Source organism: Schistocerca cancellata, chromosome 3 (assembly GCF_023864275.1).
Source record: "Schistocerca cancellata isolate TAMUIC-IGC-003103 chromosome 3, iqSchCanc2.1, whole genome shotgun sequence".
NCBI classification, from domain to species: Eukaryota; Metazoa; Arthropoda; class Insecta; order Orthoptera; family Acrididae; genus Schistocerca; species Schistocerca cancellata.
Window position 1 is genome coordinate 420,818,564 of NC_064628.1, and position 24,524 is coordinate 420,843,087.

Below are 24,524 nucleotides of genomic sequence, written 5' to 3' on the forward strand. Positions count from 1 at the left end.
GGTTGTACCACATTAATTCACACTATGGCAATGACTACAATTTGCTTTGTTGCGTAATACACATCTCGGTTTAACAATAAAACAAAAATGGCATTCAAAATATTTGCACTTCTGCAGCAGTTTTCTTAAAATTTGTTACTAACAACATTGTAATTGTTTTGTGTCATTTCTTTAATTATTTTTTCTTTCATCTTCTCTCATCTATCATGAACTCTCTCCTTTTTATTTCCTATTGTAACCGAAGTAAAACTTCCAGTGTGTGTTCTGCTGATTAGAAAGCGAGCCCATCTGATGAAAGGATTTATGTAAAAAAAATTTTCATACGGTTTCTTTTTGAATGATGATATTACATGTATTAAATTATAATTTCTAACACATTCTACACTAGGTCGTCATCTTATGTTTATGGGTTATAAACAATTTTTGGTAAGGTGTTTCTCAAATGCTTAAATCCTATTAATTCGACTTAAAATTTACATGATATTTCCAAACTTATGCAATGTTTGAACTGTTTACTTCCACTCTGTATTCCAGCAAGTTGTTCACTGAACAATTTAGTTCCACTATTTTACACACCACATGTCATCAATAAATATCTGAGCATGATTGCCAGAAGTACTGCCAATTGCCATATTAAATCTTTTTGTCAGTGTTGTAAAAGTGCCTTTAAGTGTAACAAACTTCTCTACTTCCCCTCCTCTGGATATAGTTGTTCATGAACATAAATGACGTATCAACACTTTACATGATCTATTACGTGAAATTTCAGTAATGTGCAAATATCAGAGTATATGGTTGGTGTCTAATGTGGAGTCAGCAAGGTATTCATTCCTTTATGTCGCAAAGTTGACATAAGGAGATGATTTATGATTTTGAAAGTGGTCCAAGTATGACTCAATGGCTTTAGGGGTCACACATGGCATTTAGCCATTCTTTTTCTCAAACAGACACTGTCTTTCACTGGTTCAAAAAGAAACAATTTGCTTGCAGTTAAAAGCCGTTCTGATGCTGAGGAACAAGAGAGAGAAAAAAAAAAAAGTTTCTTGGATACGATCCCTTTTGAACTTAGCAAACTTGACGTACTCTTAGAATCGTACTGTCACACATCGCTTTATATTTTGCACAAGAGTCTTCATGTTAACAAGAAAGGATGAAGGTTATACAGCTTGTTTATGTCAAAACCATTACATATGGATTTCTAACTCAGATGGAAGGGAAGAAAATGGTCACGATGATTTTTCACCTTTTAAGGCTACCCTGGCATTCAAAATTCATGGCAACCACAAGAAAATTAAATCTTAATGACAGGATGGAGATTTCAGCTCTTTTGCCCCCACATAAAGGATGCATCTGAGACAATGTGCTACTTCACCTGATAGATTAGTGATGTACACAGCTATTAGATTCTCGACTGCTCAACCATTACTGAAGGCTCAAATTAAAATAATAGATTACATAAATTTCAGCCATTTGTCTGCAAGTAATTTTTGCAATATGTACTTAAGCAGTGCAATGCTGTAAAAGCCAAATAAAAACAGAATATGGAATACAATGTTAGGTTATTACTTCAGCTCACAACTTTGTAAGCTGAACATAGTACATACAGCTGATCTGGGGGGTGTGGGGGCAAAAAAAAAAAAAACACCACATGAAAACTAAAGATGTAAATAACTACAACTAGGGGTAAGTAATTAATGTTTCTGTGTTTAATCTGTTCTGTAACAAATGATTTCAAATGTAATTTCCACCTCACCTATGCACAAAGTTATGCCAAGATTGATGCTTGCCCATCTCGGTTCAGAGTTCCCACAGTCACAGCATCGGTCATTTCCCGGAATTTTCAGTAACTGCTCCCACATCCTGAAATGAAACATATTTCATGGTCTCAATTTTTTCTCATTAATTTGATAATCATATACTAGAATGGCAAACACTTTTAATGTGTTAGAAAGTATCAACAGTAACAATACAAAGGCTTTTTTTAAGTGCATTATGGTTTGCTTCAAATATAAATTTTGAAACTTTCTACAAATTAATTTCCTTCACTTGCTTTTCCTTTTGTTTCTTCTTTTAGGTCATTTCTGTATTCACAATGGCAAATATAAATCCCATTAACACTGTATGCCTCTTCATTTCTACCAAGGAATGAACAAACCATTTCCTATATAATTTGCAGAGTATTTACCCCTACAATGTATCACATGTATCAAAATTTTCAATATGTAATCCACATTCAAACAGCTCAGTATACTGTCAGAGGTGTGCTCGCTCGTGTGGAGAGTAGCATATCCTGTCACCTACAATAAGAGTAACTCTAGAAAACTACAGTCTATATCCCTCTTTAAAAGCCCTAATTTCTTTTATCTTTGTGCTGCTTATGTGAAATTTACAATGGTGGAATTAGAATCTTTCTGCAGTCACATTTATATGTTGGTTCTCTAAATTTTTTCAACAGTGTTCCACGAAAAGAACATCTTATTCCCTCCAGGGATTCCTGCATCAGTTCACACAGCACCTGAATAATACTAATGTGTAGATAGTAGCACTCAAGAATGGGCTGCACTAGTATTCTACATGGTGGATGAAAAGAGGTTTTTAGAACATTTTTACTACACACTTTTTTTTTTTTTTTTTACAAATGCACATTACTGCATTTGCATGAATGATCTGTTCACTTTTTTAGTACTTTGTATGGTGTCCTTGATTATGAAGACATTCATCAAATAATCTGTCAAAATGCTCTGTGTGCACTGCTGTCTCTTCAAAGGTGACTGAGTTCCGTTCTTCCTGAGCATGTGCAATAAGCAGGCCTCCACTGTGTGGACAAGGATCTTTGAAGACTGCATCCTGTAGTATACAGTGTTTAGGTCTCGACTGCTACCAGGCCAGTCATCTGAAACAACAGGAGGCATTCTCTTCAGAAGTGCCATTGCTTGTTTGGCTGTGTGAGCTGTTGTCTCATCTAGCATAAAAACAGCACTGTCTGGATTTGGGAAAAGACTTTTCGGGACTGCCTCAGCATAGGCAGGAACAATCCTTGGCTTATAATAACTAGCACTGACAGTCCTTTTTGCATCAACCACATGTAGTTCAGTTTTTCCATAGCCAAAGATGCCGCCAGTGACCATATCTTCAATCCTTACTTTGGTCTGTGGAAATTTTCTCTAGTTAATTTATACAAATTGGATGTTGCATAAAGCTCTACTGGACACTCATGTAAAGAAAGAAAGAAAGAGAGAGAGAGAGAGAGAGAGAGAGAGAGAGAGGAGCCTTTTCCTCTTTCCTCCAGGGTTAGCATCGCAGGAGCCATCATATATTATTCTTTCACAAGATGCCAGACAATCAACAACATTTTTTCTGACAGCGTAGGTTCTGTATGCTGGACACACGTTTTCTAGGATTGTCCACAAATAAAGGTTTTTTACTGTTGTCCTCCTAATGATCTTTGATTTTTAAAGTGTTTTATGCGAGTTTTGTTGCTGCCTAATTCTGTTGCTGTCACTAGCACCTAGCATTTGAGCAATTTTGATTTTGGGTATTCTATTGGAATGGAGGTCTTGAATCTGGGAATGACTATGTTCATGTTTTGAACCGATTTTTCAATGATACGATTATTTAATAAGTAGAACACAAACATCAGTATGTAGACAAAGTTAAAAATTAATTTAACTAAGTAAATGTGTAAGTCCATTATATTGGAGAAAACAGAACTTTTACAAGTCTCTTTTTTTATCTCCATAAGTAAAATTTAGAGATAAAACACAAGTATACATAAAAAAATCACTGAATGAAAGATTTTAATTAACTTGTAAAAAAATAGATGTGTGTTAAATTTATGAAAAAGATCTGCTTTGTAGAAGTGCATCACCATAACAACACTCACTAGCAGCGGACAAACAACTGTGGGAATGTGTTCACTATGATTCATCAAGTAATTGAGATTAACATGAAGCCAGTACAATCTGTTGGTGTGAAGTGGTACTATCTCCACAGAGCATCAAACCTCAGTGGCCTTGTAAATGAAAATGGTAGAAACTTTCTGTCCACCCTGTAGATGTGGTCCCCTTGACAGATGAACCATATCTTAAGAGTTACGTTCTATTTGTCTTATTAGAATTTATTACAGCTAGTACAACTAACTTGGGACCATATAACATATTTTACAGTGTAATGATATATACCATGTAAAACACTACACACACACATTGGCTTATCAATGTTATTGGTTTTACCATGATCCTCTGTTTTTATTTTGCCTCAATTATTCTTTGCACTGACAAATTGTTATTTCTTGAGACCTAGTAAATATCAGTTTAACCTCACCTATGCACCTAGTTTTTGGCACCTGTCCTCTATGTGTGATATATTGGGCCATGGTTACATTTCTTGTAGTATGACTGTGAAAACTATCATTTAGCACTAAACACAAAATGAAAACTTCATTCATACTTCAGTTTCATGTTTCCAAGATTTTAATTTTGAGATTCAGCACAATATATGCCACTTAGTGCAATTTTAATACATATGGTATAAATTAAATTTTTACTGTTGTACAAACAGCTCTTTGTACCACTGCTTATGTATGACACCAATTCATAAATATTAGGATAAGTCGTCATGTCTTTTATATAACGATCAGTACAAGAGAAAGATATACTCAAGAATTATATCAATAGTACTTTAAGTTCCTTATATTTTTTTTACTCTTTGACTGATAGTATTTCCCATGCAGTCCCATACATGACACTTCTAAGAATAAGCATGAATAATTACAATTTATAGCTACAGATTAGATTTCTGGGTTTACCTTCTTGATCCATCTAGTTAATGTGGCTTTTTAATAGTGCATTAATGCCCACCCAGAAGAAAACAGCTGATATTATGCTACAGACATTGCATTATGGTGTGGTAATGGTGGGCCTGTTACCTTTGGCTTACACTAACCCTACAGAATGATATTGTGCTAAATGATTCAAATACAGGCAGATTGAAGAAAAGCTTTTCTTTTCAATTTAGAGAACACGCTTCGTCAAAGTGAACACTGCGCTACAAAGTCGCAAGAGTGGCAGTTATTCTGACTTTTGTTAGACTTTAAATAGCCTGCACTCCTTTCACTTACTGAAATTACTCAACAATAATATCAATTCAGACTTGCAACAATTCTTGTCAGCTGAATGAGTGACCTGAATCAATAATCCAATCCCAAAATTGGTCACTTTATAATGTAGCATCTCATTCCATAAAGGTCCGACACAAAATTGTTGACCGCCAGTTAACTTCTGGAGAAATGTCTGTTGTTGGTTTGCTATGCCACATTAAGTTGTTGTCTCTTTAGTACGGTTACACACTGTGTGGGCAATATACTGGAGAGATAAGGAATCAACACAGTACACTGAAACAACAACACAATACAGAACAGACTTGGAACAATATACCACCTACACTGACAAATACAGCCAGTCTGGTTAGTATCAATTAACTTGCAATTGCTGTTTATCAGTATACATGTGTCAAACATGCATGAATTTTAGAGGTAGGTATACAGAAAATCTTTGAGCACTGCAAAATAATAGCTCCCATTCAACTTTAGCTGATCGCCTAATAGCACAGAGTCACCACTCAATGAACACAGAAACTGATTTAAAAATACTCAAAACCAGTAACAACCTGTCCAAAAATTAACAACAGAAGAAAATTGTCACATCCAAAAATCAATAGCCCAGGGAAAGAAAATACTACACAAATACATATCATGGTCTGCCACAACAGAACAACTATATTTATAATCTCCACTCCATAACTGCATATGGACACCTTCTGAAATTAAATTCTCTTCCCTATACTCCACACCATTCGCTCTACCTGCCTATCCATAACATCCCAAATGCACACACCAAGAAACAAAGGAATAGGGCAGGGTTGTTTCGAGGAGGAAACTAGACAGCGAGGTCATTTGTCTCATCGCTGGGAGGAGGAGGAGGAGGAGGAGGAGGAGGAGGAGGAGAAAATTGAGGGGTCCATCTCAGTTCCACAAGCAGCTAGGGAAAGAATGGTCCACCCAGACAGAGCCCTGTGTGGCTTGGTAAGCCTCATACAACTCTAGTGTAGCAGTTTCCGCAGAGGTTGCCCACTAACAACTGTTCTACCTCAACAGCCACGGACCTCATTAGCATGTAGCATACCTTGCAATTGAGGTTTGATTTTAATAGAGGTTTTTACCATTCTTACAATCCAGGTGGTTAAGCCAAGATCTCTGTTCCCTGTGACACACAACATTCCACCACTGTGCCACACAATCGTTGCCGAAGCATGTCCAGAGCTTATGGTGAAAGAGGACTGGTGGAACTTACCAGTCCCCAGCTCAAGAACCCTGGTTTGTCAAACCTGTGCCTAGACAACATGCTGAGCACCTGAGGGCATCAGCTGGTGTTGCTGAGAAAGAATGAGGACAAAAGGTCTTGGTGTTCAGCCTACATTACGAAGATGATAACAGTTAATATGAAACAGATGAGAGATTTTGAACTTCAGCATTCATCTATGTGCCTGCAAAAAGTCTGGCATGTGATGATGGCAAGTAGTTACTAATAATGACTATGATCGCCATTTGTTAGAAATTCTCTCCTCAGTTTTTTGATACGAAGAAGGCAGTTTTCCATATTCCTGACTTATCTTCTACAAAAGATCTTCCTGCTCTTTCCTTTCTCCTACCAACTGGTATCAACTAAGTCTGCTTCTAGCGTCTACTATTCCACATCCAGAACATGCTTCTTACATTCCCCTGCCATTATATTATTAATTTGTTTAGTTTATGTTGCATTTTGAAACCTTTTCATTTCCACATGAAAACTCCATATTAGATTGAGGCTTTGTCACATAAATTTCTTCACAAAAATAAAGCTCAACAGTATGGAGTAGAATCGAGTGTATGAAGAACCTTGCTCAACATAAGAATTAGTACCGTCATTCAGATTTAGTTTAAGGTTACTTTATTGTGAAACATTTCTGAGAACCAAGAATAAAAGAAAAAAAGGAAAAAACTGACAGCTGTTTGCATTTATAAAGAACAAACCTGGCTTTACGATTTTTGTCAGGGGAAGGTCGTTCTGTGCTGTCTCCAGGTCGTGCACCTCCTGAATTACCACTTAGTGAATGGCAATCCTTTGTGTCTGATCCTGCATTGTTGTTGTCCATGCCATTACCATCCTGATTCAGACTTTGTTGCAATGCTGCTCCAATGCCTTGCTGCATAGCTGAAATCCAGCACTGAAGCATTTCCTCTGAATCTGCTTGCAGCATGTGACTCCTGTCCACATGCATCATTTAATTACTACACTATAGCACCATTTTGTAATTAGCTGCAATATGCTCAAAAATTATTGTAACTTTATGGAGAATATATTTTCATGATTTGAACAAGAAGATGATTATTTATTTACAGATTTTTTCTATGGCAGAAAGGGCCGAAAGGTCCTCTTTACATTTAACTGGTTAGTCTTAAAGTGTTAATATTACTATATACATACATAACAACAACAACGGAAAAATTTTGCTGATTTCCAAATAAACCACTTATTATCACCAGTATTACAAATTCAAACGATAAATGAAATAGAATAAGCAGAACAGAACACTGAAAGTCATATCTTCTCTATAAAACAATTTTTCTGAGAACATACAAAAATTGTCTGCATTATTTGGCCTCTTTGTCATGTCACTTTTCTCATCAGCAGGGAAGTTTTAAAGCCTCCATCCAAATCCCACACTCAGTTAACTTTATAATCATTCAACTTGGATGATTAGTAGTCAATTGGTCAGAGTTATATAAATTTTGTGCATGTTCTCACGGTCCTGTAAACCAGGTGGCTATCACCTTCTCTGCAGAAACCATACATATCATTAGTTTTCAACCCTTCCTTCTGATGTCTGACGGAACTATAACTTTTTTTCCCTTGAAGTGTTATTTCTTTACTCATGTAAGAGCCTGCATGTAACTCATCATCTGGAGATTTTTGTAACAACATGGCTCCAAAGCCTTCTTGGCTTGCATCTGTATTTAGTCCAACTTAAAATTTTTGACTGTAGATTTTTGAAACTGGATCCTGTACTTCAAATTTTATTCTTCAGTAAGTAAACCATAGTTTTTGTACTGTAGAGTAACTTGTGATAAATTCCCTAAAATATCCTGTCAGTCCCAGGAATTTTTTTTTAACTGCTGCAATAGATTTCAGTTCTAGAAAGATTTGAATGACTCTTCTTGTCAGAAGAATGTCCAATTCATCCTCACTGTATATCACTTACAAGAAATTCAACTGTTCTCCTATAAAAAAATAAATAAATAAATAAATAAATAAATAAATAAAATATTAATTTAAAGCCATATTCAAATTGGATTCTATAATCCCTGGATTTTGTTGTCAACAATTTCTTTCTGTAGTGTGACAATCTTTAACAGTAGTCTTCATGCAGACATTGATTAGTATTGTCTTTGTTAGGACATAATTAATTACTAAATCTTCAGTATGTTCCTTCATTTTATCACTAGCAAGGCTTTCAACACCTAATTGTGGATTGTGTAGTGGGACGTGAAATTGAAGCGTCCCCCATTCACCAGTGTCAGCCCAGTTTGCAGGTGAATATAAGTTTAATTTACTGTTTTGTTTATGTATTTTTGTAATATTTGTAATAGCTGTGAATTATCTAAAGTTTTGTATTTATTTTTTGTTTCATGTACGGAGAGGGCGACGCAACGAACGGAGACAGCATCTTCGCTGCCGGGACCAGAGAGAAAATTGCTGGCCACTATACATCGTGGGTCGACAGCCAAAGAGCAACAGAAGATACTGAAACCGAGTTGTTGCGTCGTGCTTCTAAAAATTAAATAATTGAGAATTTGTAATGTTTGTACAAAATGACGTCATAGTAAGTTTAATCATGTTGTAAATGTTCAGTTCTGTCTTGTCAAGGCTCAGGTTCACGTCTATATGTAGGAAGATAATAAACTAGTGGATGCTACTAAAGTTGAAATACGTGTTCCGAAAATTTATTTAAGAAGAATTATGTTACATAATTTATTTGACAAGATTATTAATTTTTGACAACGTCCATCGCGAGTTTGAATCTCGAAAGTTTATTCAATGTGGTTCTAATATTTATTAAATCCGATAACGTGCATTAATATAATTTCTGAGGAGAAACAAACGACATCTAAATTGAAAAAGTTTGTGCAAACCAATTGGACCAAGTGACTTAATTCTGCGCATACGACTCAAATGATGTTTTAATTACAGTTTCGTTCAAGAACCATTTAGAGACAATTTAAAAAGAACTTAAATAATTTTGAAATGTGTTGTAACTGACGTAGGTGACGAAGTCTGCACATGGTCATATATCAAAAGAAAACCACTTATACAAAACTTGCGTCGTTACACTGCAATTGCCTGCTAAATGGATATGCATGAGATGAGCTTCCAATTTTGGAATGATCTTCCACTTCTACTTTCCTAGTAGTAATGTTGCCTTTATTTATTGAAGCCTTCAGTGTGATCTAGGAGATTGCTCCTAAGTACACTGCCTAAATTCATAGTGTCTCTAAAAACCAAATAAATATCTGTTTCCAGTCTCAACAGTATTTGTAGAATACCCCTTTGAATGTAAAATTATTCAACACCCTGTCCAGAAACATCTCTTGCCTTCAATCTTCAAGCATTTATTGCCTCTCAAACAGCTTGTCATAATACTTTAACCTGACTGCCAGTCAGTGAGCACCTTCACATCTCAGCTAGATATTCAGGCAATTTTAAATTTGCAGCTGTTAATGCTCTTTTCAACAGCATCTATACTGTTGCCTTTTCATTTTTCTCCATGCTTTCAGGTGAGGCACAGACAAACTTGCTGCAACTGAACCATCTCTTACCATTGCTCTTGCGAAACACATGACCTGTGGGCACTTGCACTGCAGTTGAAAGATTTTCTGTATGGGAAGCTGAACTTGTGACGTTGGTTTTACTGGAGTTTGTATTTAGCATTTTTGTATTAGACTTTATAAAATATCCACTGCTGTGACTTTTGTCACTTCTTTTAAGCAAAGACTTCACAGCATGTTAATAATGTCTCATTTTTCATTAAATCCTTTCATGTTTGCTACACCAAGAAATAGAAGTTGGATTTATTTTCAGTTTGTGGTTATCCAAGATGAAAGAAAATTTTTAACATAGTTCTTTTTTTTCCCCCCGAATGTGCTACAACTATTCCATTATTAGCAAAGTGAATACAATGTACTTGTGCACCGTTAATTTTGATCCCTTTGGAGCCGTTATTCATCGTCTGTTTGAACTTTCCACAAGGAAATTAAATAAATAACGAGAGAGAGAGAGAGAGAGAGAGAGAGAGAGAGAGAGAGAGAGAAAACAGCTCCTCTTATCATAGCCTCTTTTTTAGTGTCATTGGCATCTATTTCATTACTTTAGTTTTTGTATAAAATGAGAATTAGTCTTATCTCTCCAGTACATACCAGTTTTATTTAGTTTTTCAGGAAAAGCCTTCTCTAGGACAATGAACATGCCATATAGTTTCCTGTTAAACTCAAACCTTCTTTCTAAGATAATTTGTTGTGCACTTATAGCTTCCCTGGTTTTTTTTCCTTTCTAAATCCAAATTGATCTTCTCTTAAATATTGATTAATTTTAGCCTTAGTATTTCCTTAACTAAACCGAGTAGACTTTTTTAAGTATGGCTTAGTAGTAACCACAAGGTTCTGTAATTTCAAAAATCACTGGCATATTCTTTCTTAGGCATGGTGACTGTTTTACTTTTATTATTCCACTGGTAGTGTTCCAGTCTCTCAGTAGATACACAAAAATTTGTCCAGGTGTTCTTTCACCTTATCTGAAGCATTTTGCAATAATTCAATAGGGAAGTTATTGCTTTGTTACTGTTTAAGTTGTTTAAAACACAGCTGAATTCAGAGTTGGTCACTGGTAGTTTTACACTTTCGTTTTTCACTTTTTCCATTGTGCTTATCTACACTGAAACAGCTGCAGTATACAATTACTGTTGCCATAATTTAATGCTTCATGCCAAAAGATTTTGTAACACCTCTCCGAAAATTTCAGAATGTGCCTGTGGCACTAATTTTAGGGTGCACCAATAACAAAAGCCCCAAGGAACACAATTCAAAAAACTGTAATCAAATGATTATTAGAAGTGAGTCTTAACACAGTAAATAAAGATGACACAAAAATATTTTCAACACATTTGTTCTCTCACAGTCTTCCATGACAACTCAAGATATAACAAACAACATATCAATTTCATATCCAATAAAACCAATGCACCTCTACATTACACATGGAAAAATTTTCAAAATTTGAACTGCAAGTAAGTTGTTAAATAATTTTTTTTAAATTTAAACAAACACTACAGTTAATAATTTGTTGACTAAACTCTTTCACTCTAAAACAAGCAAACTACTTTTCTATTTGTATACATACTTGGAAGGTGAAAGAACTTCAAAACAAAATCGCCTATCTCCTTCATGTACTGGCTTTACTGAACAAAGCCTTAAGTCCTCTTCCATGATTGTAACATTATCTTCTCCTGGAAGAAAAAAAAATATATTTTTGTTTAAAAATAGAAATGATCCAATGGCATTACTGCACCAATTGAACCATAAGTACCTGTTCGTTTGCAATACACTAGCTTGTTTTCCTGTAGTGTAAACCATCGCCTATTCCATGTCTTGAAAGCATTGGAAGTTCGCTTGAAAAGATACCCCTCCATCCTTGGGGGTTTTACTCCATCTTTGGTAGGTGGCTGAACATAATCAGCACTTGTCACATGTGTGTGCCGATTTTCCATTTCTTTTTCCAATTTACAACTCTGTTTTCGCATGGTAACAACCTATGAAGGAAGCTCACTACAGTTAATAGTTCCAGGATAAAAATCTTAATTTGTAGTGTAATGGAAATGTTGAGGCAGACAAGCAAAAATGCAAAAACATCTATTTAAATGCAACAAAACAGTTTGGTGAAGATGTTTCCTCCTCATCGATTCTAGCTTAATCTGACAGGATGTATAAATTACGACAGCATTAGTTTACACTACGAAGATCAAAGCTCAGTCTTAACAGAGTTTATTTCCTCCAGTGAGACTACTACAGGTGGAATAATTAGTCACTCAAGCTGTTGTATCACTTTTTAATTCACCTTTTAATGTGTGGTTCCTATGATGTGACTGATGGCTGTAGCAGCATCTGTGGTGACAGGTGAGCTGCATGTCATGAAGATACACTGCTCTGAGAGCAGCCCAGCTGCAGCTTACAGTACACTGGTGTTACTGAACCAGTTGCTGACAATGTCAGCTACAGAAGTGTCATTTACATTTTTAGACGATGAAAAAGTAGTATAAATAGGGTTCAAGTGTACATTTATTTTTAATGTAGCCAGTGTTGTATGTAAAGATGAAAATGTGAAATACAATGCTTGAAAGAAGCCTGGAAAATTTTTCCACAGATCCACGATTCCATTCAGTCTATTTGTGTGATTTATTACCAATATTTACTACAGTTAAACCAAACTTTCTATGTACTCATAAGTAACTATTCTAATGGGTACTAGTAACCTGATTATTCTGGCAGACTGCTGTCCCTGCAGGGCTGTTTAACTGGTTCATGCTTGAACCTTCCACACAGAAACCTTTTGCATTGGCAAAACTGCCACCCCTAGCAAGTGGTGTACTATGTTTAGATAGTGGTAGCTCAGTTTGCTCTATGTCACAACACGGTTTGTTGCTGTTCTCCAGAAAAGCATCCCAAAGTAGAGTGCGTGGGCAACAAGCTACAAGATTAAACCCAATTCTGTATCAGGATTTACAGCAACTAGCACATTTAAAAAATTGAAAAATATCTGACTTAATAATGTAGAGTCTTTTTCACACACTCTACGTAGACTGCAGAAATGGCAATTAAAAATTGCATTCTTGTTGCTGAGGCAGTTGGCAGAGAAAAGGGTTTCATTACATTTGCATTCAATCGAAATGCTTCACCACCAAGAAGAAGTTGTGATTAAACATCAGCAGCACTGGGCAGTTTGCAAGGATGTAGAGACAGAATGCCACTTCTAAAATATTGCCCTATGTTGATCTTGTCAAGAATTCCTTTGTCACCTTCAGTTCCACAGGAGCCAACATCATTAGTAACATGAACCTGTAGTTAGCATCAACGATAGCAAGGAACACAATCGAGAAAAAACAAATATCTGTATCATATAACAGGGAACTATTATGAGCAGGGGAAAGATTTCCACACGTTTTCCATTGATAGCTCCAACACAATTTGGGAAATTCCATTTACATTCAAATTCCTTGGACTTCGACATCAACAAATCCACTGGTGAAGGTGGCTGAGGGGGAGAGGGAGGGGACCACTAATTTCTTAAATACTAACAGCATGCTTTGTACTACTCTGTCAATGTAACACTATTATATTCTGAATTCAAATGCCAATTATCTAAATGATTCTCCTGTTGCCTTGCAAATAAAAACAAAATCAAATTAAATTAAAATTCAGAAAATAAGATTGAGAACCACATGGGTACAGATAGTTAAACGTAACTGCACCATCCAATTTAGAATAGGATGTGATATAATAATTCGCCAGTAGTTAATGCTGACACATTACAGGTGAAGATTTTAAGAGAAGATGAAGGAACATTAACGATACCCCTAAATAAAAAAAGAGAGAGAAGAAGAAGAAGCAACTGGATCTTCAATACACATGTGCACCTCTGTCTTAAGTTCATTTTGTTTTTAATTTCTTGGCAACAGGAGAGTCATTTAGACCATTAGGATTTGAATTCAGAATATAGCAGAATTACAACAGCAGAATATTACAAAGCACGCTGTCAGTACTTCAAATGAAATTAGTGTTTGCAGCCACCTTCATCGGAGGATCTGAAGATCAAGTCCAAGGAATCTGAATGTAAATGGAATTTCCCAAACTGTGTTCAAGTCAGGGTAAGAAATTGCCCCTAGTTGATATGCTGACATTTTTTGGAAAAGTGGACCACAAGAGAGAGCAAGTCACTGTTCACCATTGTCTCTATCCTTAACTTTCACTCTTAACAATGATCTTTTATTGAATTTCGTTAAGAATTAAATTGTTAATTTCATTTTACTTCACAGAAGTATCTCAAACATTCAGTATTCCGATGTCAGTACTCTTGAAGGTGGTGGTGATAAGAACATTGCAGTGGAGCTTCCCTCAACAGAGAATGAGGATAAAGTTGTTCATTCTCTTCCATCAACTAGTAGAAGGCAGAAATGAATGATTAATTTGACAACTTTTGGAGGCTAGGCAAATCAAGAGAGAAAATATTATTAAGAACTTTAGACCAATGCCTCAGGAACACGTCACTTTATTTTTCGGAAGCACAAGAATGTCTGTTAAAAAGTTGACACCCGACTTAATCACAGAAGAAGAAATGATGTCACTGTAGATGGTTTTTGATTTGCAAAATTGTAATGAACAATTAGCATGTTTGGCACCCCCAAATATTAATAATGACAGATCTTTATCAGCAGCAAATTTGGATTTTACTGACAATCATGTAACTGAACGTAACTGATTATTTATAACCTGATAGGGTAATGAATTTCAGTTCATTGTTAATGGTTTTTCATTGTTCCAGAACAAAACAAATGTTAAATAAATCACTGTAGCCTTCAAAGTATTTTGATTCTTCTTACTTTAGTGTTGTGGTTAATTTGTAGTCAGATGTTACTGGATTTGATGAACTCTCCTCGAGATCATCTTTGATCAGATCTAGCAGCAGTTAAACAGGACAGTATTTATGTAAAGGTTTTTTTTTTCTTTTTTAATTACCACTACCAGTCACAAACTTTGTCAACTACTGTATTACTTATTTATTAGTGACATGTTGCGAGGTAAACATCTTCAGGCTAAATGGCACTACAAACACAACTTTAAAATGAGGCCGTATTGATATTACATAGTCTGTTCATAAATGTTGTGGTCATCCTGTGGAAGAAGAGAAAACTTAGTAAAGGGTGCTGTCACTTTGACAGCACCCCTTACTTTTCTGATGTATTGTTACCAGCTGGAAGCCACTGCCACTTCATGGGACATGCTGGTTCCTGCTTCTGCAGTGAATGGCAGTCACACTGTAATGGCCACAGTGGCCAGCTGTGACCAAGGAATGGCACCTTTACTTTTATTTCTTTAACATTTCATAAACCATCACTTGTCAAACAACACATGTTAATACAATCAAGCAAGTCTGCTTTGTAATGGAGTTTCATATGCAGAAGCATATTATAGCAATGTATTAATAGCAGATGAGAGAAGTATTAAGTCACATATTTTGAGGATGTAATGTACTTTGCAACAACACTGGACAAATAGAAATGGAAGTTGGCTTACTTTGTGCTTTTAATCATACCCTAAATTTGGATGGAGCATGGTAGTTTTAGTTTCAATGAAAATCAAATTAATTTCTCAGATTTATTTTCATCTGTGAATCACAAGTGATTCAGCCAGTGTTACTGTAAAAATATTTAATACCTCACTTATCAGGAAAACATGCAAAACAGTATCAGATATCTTACGAGAACCATTAGCAAATAAATGATGAAATGTTGTATTTAATATGTAATTTTTTTCTCTGAAAAAGGATAGTGGCTACTCACCATGTAGTGGAGATGCTCGAGTCACAGATAGGCACAACAAAAAGACTGTCACAAAATGTGCTTTTGGCCAACAAGGCCTTTGTTGAAAATAAACAACAGACACACACAAGTCTGTGACCAAGCCCAGGTAGTCTGGCCTCAGCTGGCAGAAAGGCCTTTTTGGCCAAAAGCTCATTTTCTGACAGTCTTTTTTGTTGTGTCTATCTGTAACTTAGGATCTCTGCTATAATATTATTACATTCCATCTTGGATTTTCCACTTTTTTTTCTTCTTATTTACACACTATGAGGAATCCATGTACCCAAAGAACAATGTTTTTCATTCTCAAATGAGAACCAAACACTGATTCAAATAATATTTTCATCATTTACAATACTACAATGATTGGCATTACATCTACACTCCACAAACCAACTTATCATATTTGCCACTATCACACTCCCCCTTTTCCCTTCCCTGTTCCATCCATTCCAGTTGTGAATGGTGCATTAATGATAAACCTTTGTGTGACATCCGATCTTGTCGCCACAGTAATTTTGCAGAAAGTACGTGGGGCAAAGCAATATGTGGTTACTCTTATAAGAAGGTATACTCTCAGAATTTTACTGGTAAACCATATTGTGATGAACGATGCCTTTCTTGTAGCACCTACTACTGCAGTTGGGTGAGCATCTTCATCATGCTTTCACACTTACTTAATGAATCTGTGATGAAATGCACTGCTCTTCTTTGGATCTTTTCTATTTCACCTGTCAATCCAAAAAGGTCCCAGACTAATAAGCAATACCTTAGTATTGATGGAGTAAATGTTTTGTAAGCTACCTCCTTCATGGGTGAACAGTACTTCTCGTAGATTCTTCTAATGAATTGCAGTCTGGGAGCTACCTTTCCTAACATTAGTTTCATGGCATCATTCAAATTTGAAGTGCTCCATGCATGTAGTCCCTGATGGATGTGAATGTTCCATTGATGTTTGGCCACCACTTAATCATACAATAATGGGTCTTCCCACCTATTTATGTATGATACATTACATTGTTTATGTTGAGGGGTCAACTGCCAATCCCTGCATCAAGCACTTATTCTCTACAGGTCTTCCTGTATTTTGCTACAATTTTATATTGTTGCTAAATTTTCTATATGCAACAGCATCATACGTGAACAGCCTCACTGAACAGTAATGGTCCTTTAACAATTTCTTGGAGTACACCCAGGGTTACTTTTATGTCTGAAGACTTCTCTCTGTTAAGCATATCATGTTGTGTTCTATTCCAAGGAAATTTTAATCCAGTCACAAAGGTGGTCTTTTATTCATTACACATGTATTTTGTTCATAATGCAACAATGTTGAATTGTACTGTAAGCCTTCAGGAAGTCAAGGAACACAACATCAACCTGGGTGCCAGTATCTACTGCTTTCAGGGTCTTGTGAAGAAACAGAGCAAGATGGTTTAACTCTATTGCTATTAGTGGAATCTGTATTTATTCTACCAGACATGATTTATGCAGCCCATAAAAATCATAATAAGCAAGCATAAAACTTGTTTAACAATTCTACAGCAGAGTGACATAGCCATTCTTGAAAACGGGAAGGACCTGAACATATTTCCAATATTTTGGAATGTTTTGTTCCTCTGCTAATGTATGGTAGATGGCTACCAGAAGAGTTGCAATTTAATTTAACTAATGTATGTAGAATGGTATAGATATACCAGCAAACCCAATCACACAAATACCAAGAGCACTGAAGAAATCAGGGAAATTCTTTGCGGAAATCTCTCAGATTGATAATCATGGGACACATCCTAGTGATTCTATGGTAACAAATAGAACACAGTTTACCTCTTCTGCAAGCTTCTTGAAGAATGGTTCCAAATCCTGGCAGAGATCAGACCCTTGATGAAAATATGTACTGCAGGCATGCATGTATGAAAGTAACTGAAAAATAAAGATAAAATGTTATTTATTATTCATCAATTTACTAAGAAATACAAAACAAGCACAAGCATAATATACATACCGTTCCTAAAACCTCATGCCTCTTTCTGGTCTGCAGAAGACTTAAGCTATGCACATAATCAAGGGCTGTGTGGCGAAAACATGATCGAGTTGCACTAAGCAAGTTCTGCGTTTCCTCTGCTTCCTGGGGCTTATTACGTGGGGCTTGAGAATTTCTAGACAGTGCTGTGTCTAAGTCAACTGATATTTTCTCAAAGTAATGTCGTGATTCCTTCACACTTTTGATGTCCCTGTAAAACAAGTAACATTAACAACACACAAGATTATTATTTTCCAATATTGAAGTGTGCATGCGCGCACACACACACACACACACACACACACACACACACACACACACCAGTAGTCCAACCATGTCACAAAACATAAGAAAAACCAGCTGGTTAACAGTGTATAAGAAAAAAGTTAGTAATTATTAAACGCATACAAACTGTTTTGCATTAATGTTAACACAGTATGGATGTGCCACAGAACCAGACCATTTCCACCACACATGTATCTACCAAAACCAGGAAAGTAACTTTATGATAATATAAAACACTTTCAAGCAAAATGTGGTATACAGAAATTCAACAACAGAATTCATTTAACTGTATTTGGAGGGTAAAGTAAGCTCTAAAATAAGGAAAAAATGCAAACGAAATTTCTGTACGTATTTAGAAATTACCTATCTGATGAATAAGCTAATGTAAAATACGAGAACTGGATATGATCCACTGTATTATCAAGTCACTCATTTTTAATACAAGCTATACAAACATACAGCAAAACAATTAAATGAAATGCAAAACATTATTAAATAAGAAACTAAAACCAGAGCATTTTACCCATTTTCCAGCCTTCCAGTCATCTGCAGCTGATGAGTCACTGATGTAGGGCTGGATGAGGAACTAAAGGAAGAAAAATTTGAGATAGGCCTTCTCCATGTCAAAAAATCCATGTACAACATATTGTTTGCACAGGAAAGCCTGTTTTATAACCACCCCCAACACTTTTAAACCAAAAAGGAAAACAAATAAGGACTTCTGATTCTAAATGGCAAGCACAGCATATCTTGCTCCTGAATCGCAGACATGTCACACACATCTAGGAAGAACGACATTACAATAGTAGCTATTGTAGTGTAGTGCAGCATTAAAAAAAAATAGCAACTCTTATTGTGAACTTCAACACAAAACACATACTTACTTTATAACCTCTTAGAGTGGCAACAGTGGCAATGAAGATTTGGTCTACGTATTGAGAAAGGATTGTTGTACCTGAACCCTTTAAAGGCTAAAGTTGTAACTATTATCATCAGCCATCAACCCAATGTTAGAGATGAGCCAATACAAGGTGATATCAACACTAATACTAGCAAGTGTTTTACTTAAATGTATCAGGTTTTGCAAGTGTATTACAGCCTGGTGTTCTGCCACATAGTACGCAAACAATGACATACATGGTATATTCTCACCACATAAAAGTCACATCTGTGTTGCTAATTTTGAATTCAACAAGCTTCTGCAGTAGCACTAGAAGGAATTATCAACCATGGAAGTGGCCAATTTTAGACCTAACATTAACTTACGTGCTCCAGAAACTGGCATGTAATACTACCTCCCCCCCCCCCAATACAGTGATCAATGGTGAACATCAGCATGTTGTATTTGTCTTGATGGAATTCAATGCAAAAGCAGAGGAATCCTTGGTGAGTGTAACTAGCAACCCCACAGAGATGGCTAGCAATTTCATAAGCCTATCAAGTTTCAAACAGCCTACCTATCTGAAATCAACAGGAACCAGGGAAGGCGCATGTATTGCCTTGTTGCACAGCCTCACAACTTTAAAAGACAATGCTACAAAGCTTTTTAGAAGCACATCTCTATTAACCTTTAACACAGAGGTATTCCACTTCCTTACTCAGTTTATGACTTTTCAGTCAAAATTGAAAGTGGTAAGCTGATTAACAAAATGGAATACTTATGTGTTAAAGTATACTGTGAGGCCTACCTTCCACAAAGCAGTTGTCAATCCTCCTCATATCATTAATTAAGCACACTGGACAAAAAAATTAGCCATCCCATGAGGCAAGAAACTAATATGGTTGTTTGACTTGAGAAAGAGGACCACACAGTGAGGTCATCGGTCCCATGATCTAGGACGGCAGAGGTCAAGGGAGGAACACCACTAACAGCACAGCCCAGTCAAGGGGAAGAGATAACATGCAAATAAAGAGGGAAAAGGAATGTCAAGGCAGCAGGAAGAGGAAAGAACAGGAGGAGTGCGGGTGGAAATGGGGAGACCACGGGTGCGCCAGAAATGTTAAAGGCTGTGGGGTACCTGTCTCGATGCCCACACCATACCACCATTATCATGATACAATAGGAGCAACACAAGGGAACAAAGATACAAGAAAAGGGGAAACAAGACAGCACAACAGACCAAACAAAATGTACATAAAATGCAGGGAGAACCTGGCCGGTGTGGAGGTAACGTGAAGGCCTCCATAACCAATGCTTATGTTAATTGAGGAACTCAAATTCCAGAGGAAAATTCAAGGACTTATACTTGAGAGGACAAACCACTTTTGTGAAAAAAACTGAGGACAAACTGTTCCGACACTGACAATGTTGAGTGTTTATGGAAAAAGTTCAAGGCAACCGTTAAATGCGTTTTAGACAGGTACGTGCCGAGCAAAACTGTGAGGGACGGGAAAAACCCACCGTGGTACAACAACAAAGTTAGGAAACTACTGCGAAAGCAAAGAGAGCTTCACTCCAAGTTTAAACGCAGCCAAAACCTCTCAGACAAACAGAAGCTAAACGATGTCAAAGTTAGCGTAAGGAGGGCTATGCGTGAAGCGTTCAGTGAATTCGAAAGTAAAATACTAGGTACCGACTTGACAGAAAATCCTAGGAAGTTCTGGTCTTACGTTAAATCAGTAAGTGGCTCGAAACATCATGTCCAGACACTCTGGGACGATGATGGCATTGAAACAGAGGATGACAAGCGTAAAGCTGAAATACTAAACACCTTTTTCCAAAGCTGTTTCACAGAGGAAGACCGCACTGCAGTTCCTTCTCTAAATCCTCGCACCAACGAAAAAATGGCTGACATTGAAATAAGTGTCCAAGGAATAGAAAAGCAACTGGAATCACTCAACAGAGGAAAGTCCACTGGACCTGACGGGATACCAATTCGATTCTACACAGAGTACGCGAAAGAACTTGCCCCCCTTCTAACAGCCGTGTACCGCAAGTCTCTAGAGGAACAGAAGGTTCCAAATGATTGGAAAAGAGCACAGGTAGTCCCAGTCTTCAAGAAGGGTCGTCGAGCAGATGCGCAAAACTATAGACCTATCTCTCTGACGTCGATCTGTTGTAGAATTTTAGAACATGTCTTTTGCTCGAGTATCATGTCGTTTTTGGAAACTCAGAATCTACTATGTAGGAATCAACATGGATTCCGGAAACAGCGATCGTGTGAAACCCAACTCGCATTATTTGTTCATGAAACCCAGAAAATATTAGATACAGGCTCCCAGGTAGATGCCATTTTCCTTGACTTCCGGAAGGCGTTCGATACAGTTCCGCACTGTCGTCTGATAAACAAAGTAAGAGCCTACGGAATATCAGACCAGCTGTGTGGCTGGATTGAAGAGTTTTTAGCAAACAGAACACAGCATGTTGTTCTCAATGGAGAGACATCTACAGACGTTAAAGTAACCTCTGGCGTGCCACAGGGGAGTGTTATGGGACCATTGCTTTTCACAATATATATAAATGACCTAGTAGATAGTGTCGGAAGTTCCATGCGGCTTTTCGCGGATGATGCTGTAGTATACAGAGAAGTTGCAGCATTAGAAAATTGTAGCGAAATGCAGGAAGATCTGCAGCGGATAGGCACTTGGTGCAGGGAGTGGCAACTGACCCTTAACATAGACAAATGTAATGTATTGCGAATACATAGAAAGAAGGATCCTTTATTGTATGATTATATGATAGCGGAACAAACACTGGTAGCAGTTACTTCTGTAAAATATCTGGGAGTATGCGTGCGGAACGATTTGAAGTGGAATGATCATATAAAATTAATTGTTGGTAAGGCGGGTACCAGGTTGAGATTCATTGGGAGAGTCCTTAGAAAATGTAGTCCATCAACAAAGGAGGTGGCTTACAAAACACTCGTTCGACCTATACTTGAGTATTGCTCATCAGTGTGGGATCCGTACCAGATCGGGTTGACGGAGGAGATAGAGAAGATCCAAAGAAGAGCGGCGCGTTTCGTCACAGGGTTATTTAGTAACCGTGATAGCGTTACGGAGATGTTTAACAAACTCAAGTGGCAGACTCTGCAAGAGAGGCGCTCTGCATCGCGGTGTAGCTTGCTCGCCAGGTTTCGAGAGGGTGCGTTTCTGGATGAGGTATCGAATATATTGCTTCCCCCTACTTATACCTCCCGAGGAGATCACGAATGTAAAATTAGAGAGATTAGAGCGCGCACAGAGGCTTTCAGACAGTCGTTCTTCCCGCGAACCATACGCGACTGGAACAAGAAAGGGAGATAATGACAGTGGCACGTAAAGTGCCCTCCGCCACACACCGTTGGGTGGCTTGCGGAGTATAAATGTAGATGTAGATGTAGATGAACCATAAGAGGGTTGTCTGCTAACACCCAAGACAAGGAAGGTGGGAGGGCATATTTAGTGCAAAGGGCCAAAAGGTGGAGGCAGTCCAGCAAAATGCAGATCACCGTGAGGGAGCCCCACAACTACAAAGGGGAATGGATAGGGGGCAGTTCACAGCTGAGTAAAAAAAATGAGGGTAGGTGGCTGCCCCTCCACAGCCAGACGATCAGTAAGTTCATTACCTGGGATCCTACATGGCCAGGAACCCAAAGGAAATCAACCCAACAATCAGCATCACCACAGCTACATGATCGAGGATGTCAGGGACGGAGTGGCGAGAAAAGTTCCAAGCAATAGCCCGAAGGCCACTTGTTCAGTCCGTACATAGCAAAACTGAGGTGAGTGAAGACTGTTTAACAAAGTAGATGGCCCAAAAGATGACCATCAATTCTGCAATAAACACCCCACATGCAGCAGACAAGTGATGGTGTTCTGTGCCAACAGGAGATGTGAAGGCATATCCCACTTGATTGGTGGATTTAGAGCCATCAGTGTAAAAAACAATGGCATCCTGAAACTCCCATAAGAATGTTCAGAACAAACAACAGAACACCATTGGAGTGACAGGGTTAGTGCAAAAGGCACCGGTAGATAAACGGATATCACAATGGTGAACTGGGTTCAAGAGCAGCAGCATGGAAGGGCCAGCTGATCCACAAACCTGAAAACTATAATCCAGATGAGACAGAACTAATGGCCTGTAAAAGGCAGAGAAGGGTCTAACTGTTCACACCCCATGAAGATGGGCAAGGAAGCAAAGAACATTGAGTTTATGGAAACAGCAGACCTTCAGATGACGGATATGGGGCAACCAAGTAAGCTTGTTGTCAAAAAGAAGACCCAAGAAAAGCGTAACTGGGGGACCACGGTCAGGAATTGGGCATCGAGATACAGCTCCAGATCAAGATGGGCTGTAGTATGGCGACAGAAGTGCACCACTTCTGACTTAAGGGGAGAGAATTGAAAACTATAGGAGACTGTCCACGTGGAAGTGGGCCATATGGCACCCTGAAGCTGTCATTCTGCATAGGCCATCGAGTGGAGCCTTGTCCATAGACTTATGTTTCTTCGTCTTCTCTTTCACAGGTTGAGGATGGAAGGCCACAGAGGGAGAGCAGGTTTCTCCAAGATCTGGAACTGAAAGATGGCGGGTGACCTTGGTGCACACAGACTGTGTGTCCCATGGCTGAGTTGGGGTAGCAGGCTTCTGGCCTGAGATGTACCAGGGGGAGGCATCCTGGGAGAAAGCCCCATCACTGGTGGACACTAAGGAAAGTGGACATTTCTGTGGCCGGGCAGGGGCACCCGGAGAGGAGGGTATCAGGACTGGACTGGGAGGGGGGGAGGAGGAGAGGAAAGGAGGACTGCACTGGGGTAAGGAAGAGGGACAGGGTGGAAAGCACATAACAGAGGGAAAAGTATAAGTCACTGACACAGGATGAAGTCAGTCAAATTTATGACGAGTCTCCGTGGAAGATACTCTTAATAAAGTGAACAAAATGAACGCCCCACGATTTCAAATTGTCCACAATTCATCAGTTTAAAGGATGAGATCCCTATGAAAAATGACTCCCTGGACCATATTCAAAGACTTGTGAGGTGTAATGGACACGGGAACGTCACCAAGAGGATCAGAAGATGTTTTGATGAAACCGACCACATCTTGTTGAGAGACTCCACTTCGCGAAACCTGTCTTCGATATTTGCCACAAAAGATAACAGCTTTGTGGCCGTGAATGTGTCCCTATCAGTTCTAGCACAGATCAGGTATCGCGGAAACCATTTTACACCAAAAAAGAGCTCCTGGCCCACCTCCCAGTGTGTAGCCAGAGAAGGGAAGGCCACAGAGTCATAACAAGCCAAAGCGATGGCTGTAGATGAAAGGTCTGATTTCTCGAGCTTCAGGCCTGATACCACCCACTCCAATGAGGGCCGCTCCCCATGGTCACCACCCAACCATAGTAAGTGCTGTCTGGCACACCAGCAGTTTCCAGGAGTTCTGATACTCTGGAATGACAAGCAACCACTCCTAGGCATTCATGGGAATGTAACAGCTCAGGTATCAGAAATGGGATACCTGTGTTGTAAATGGCTCAGTGACATGGATACATAATAGCCCCACCCCACAGACTGG

At 38.0% G+C, this 24,524-nt stretch overlaps 1 protein-coding gene across 2 annotated transcripts in view; it reads right to left on the reverse strand.

Annotated features, from left to right (window-relative positions):
* LOC126175171 (arf-GAP with coiled-coil, ANK repeat and PH domain-containing protein 1) overlaps positions 1–24,524 on the reverse strand; it is a 149,513-nt gene that overhangs the window by 78,174 nt on the left and 46,815 nt on the right. The window contains exons 5-11 of one of the 2 annotated variants that reach the window (XM_049921760.1): positions 18,549–18,611; positions 17,723–17,951; positions 17,545–17,640; positions 11,676–11,898; positions 11,490–11,595; positions 7,070–7,303; positions 1,754–1,860 (exon numbers count right to left, since the gene is read on the reverse strand). In XM_049921760.1, coding sequence (XP_049777717.1) covers positions 1,754–1,860; positions 7,070–7,303; positions 11,490–11,595; positions 11,676–11,898; positions 17,545–17,640; positions 17,723–17,951; positions 18,549–18,611 — 1,058 coding nt within the window. The remainder of the gene's footprint in view (positions 1–1,753; positions 1,861–7,069; positions 7,304–11,489; positions 11,596–11,675; positions 11,899–17,544; positions 17,641–17,722; positions 17,952–18,548; positions 18,612–24,524) is intronic. The other variant, XM_049921761.1, reaches the window with a different exon arrangement.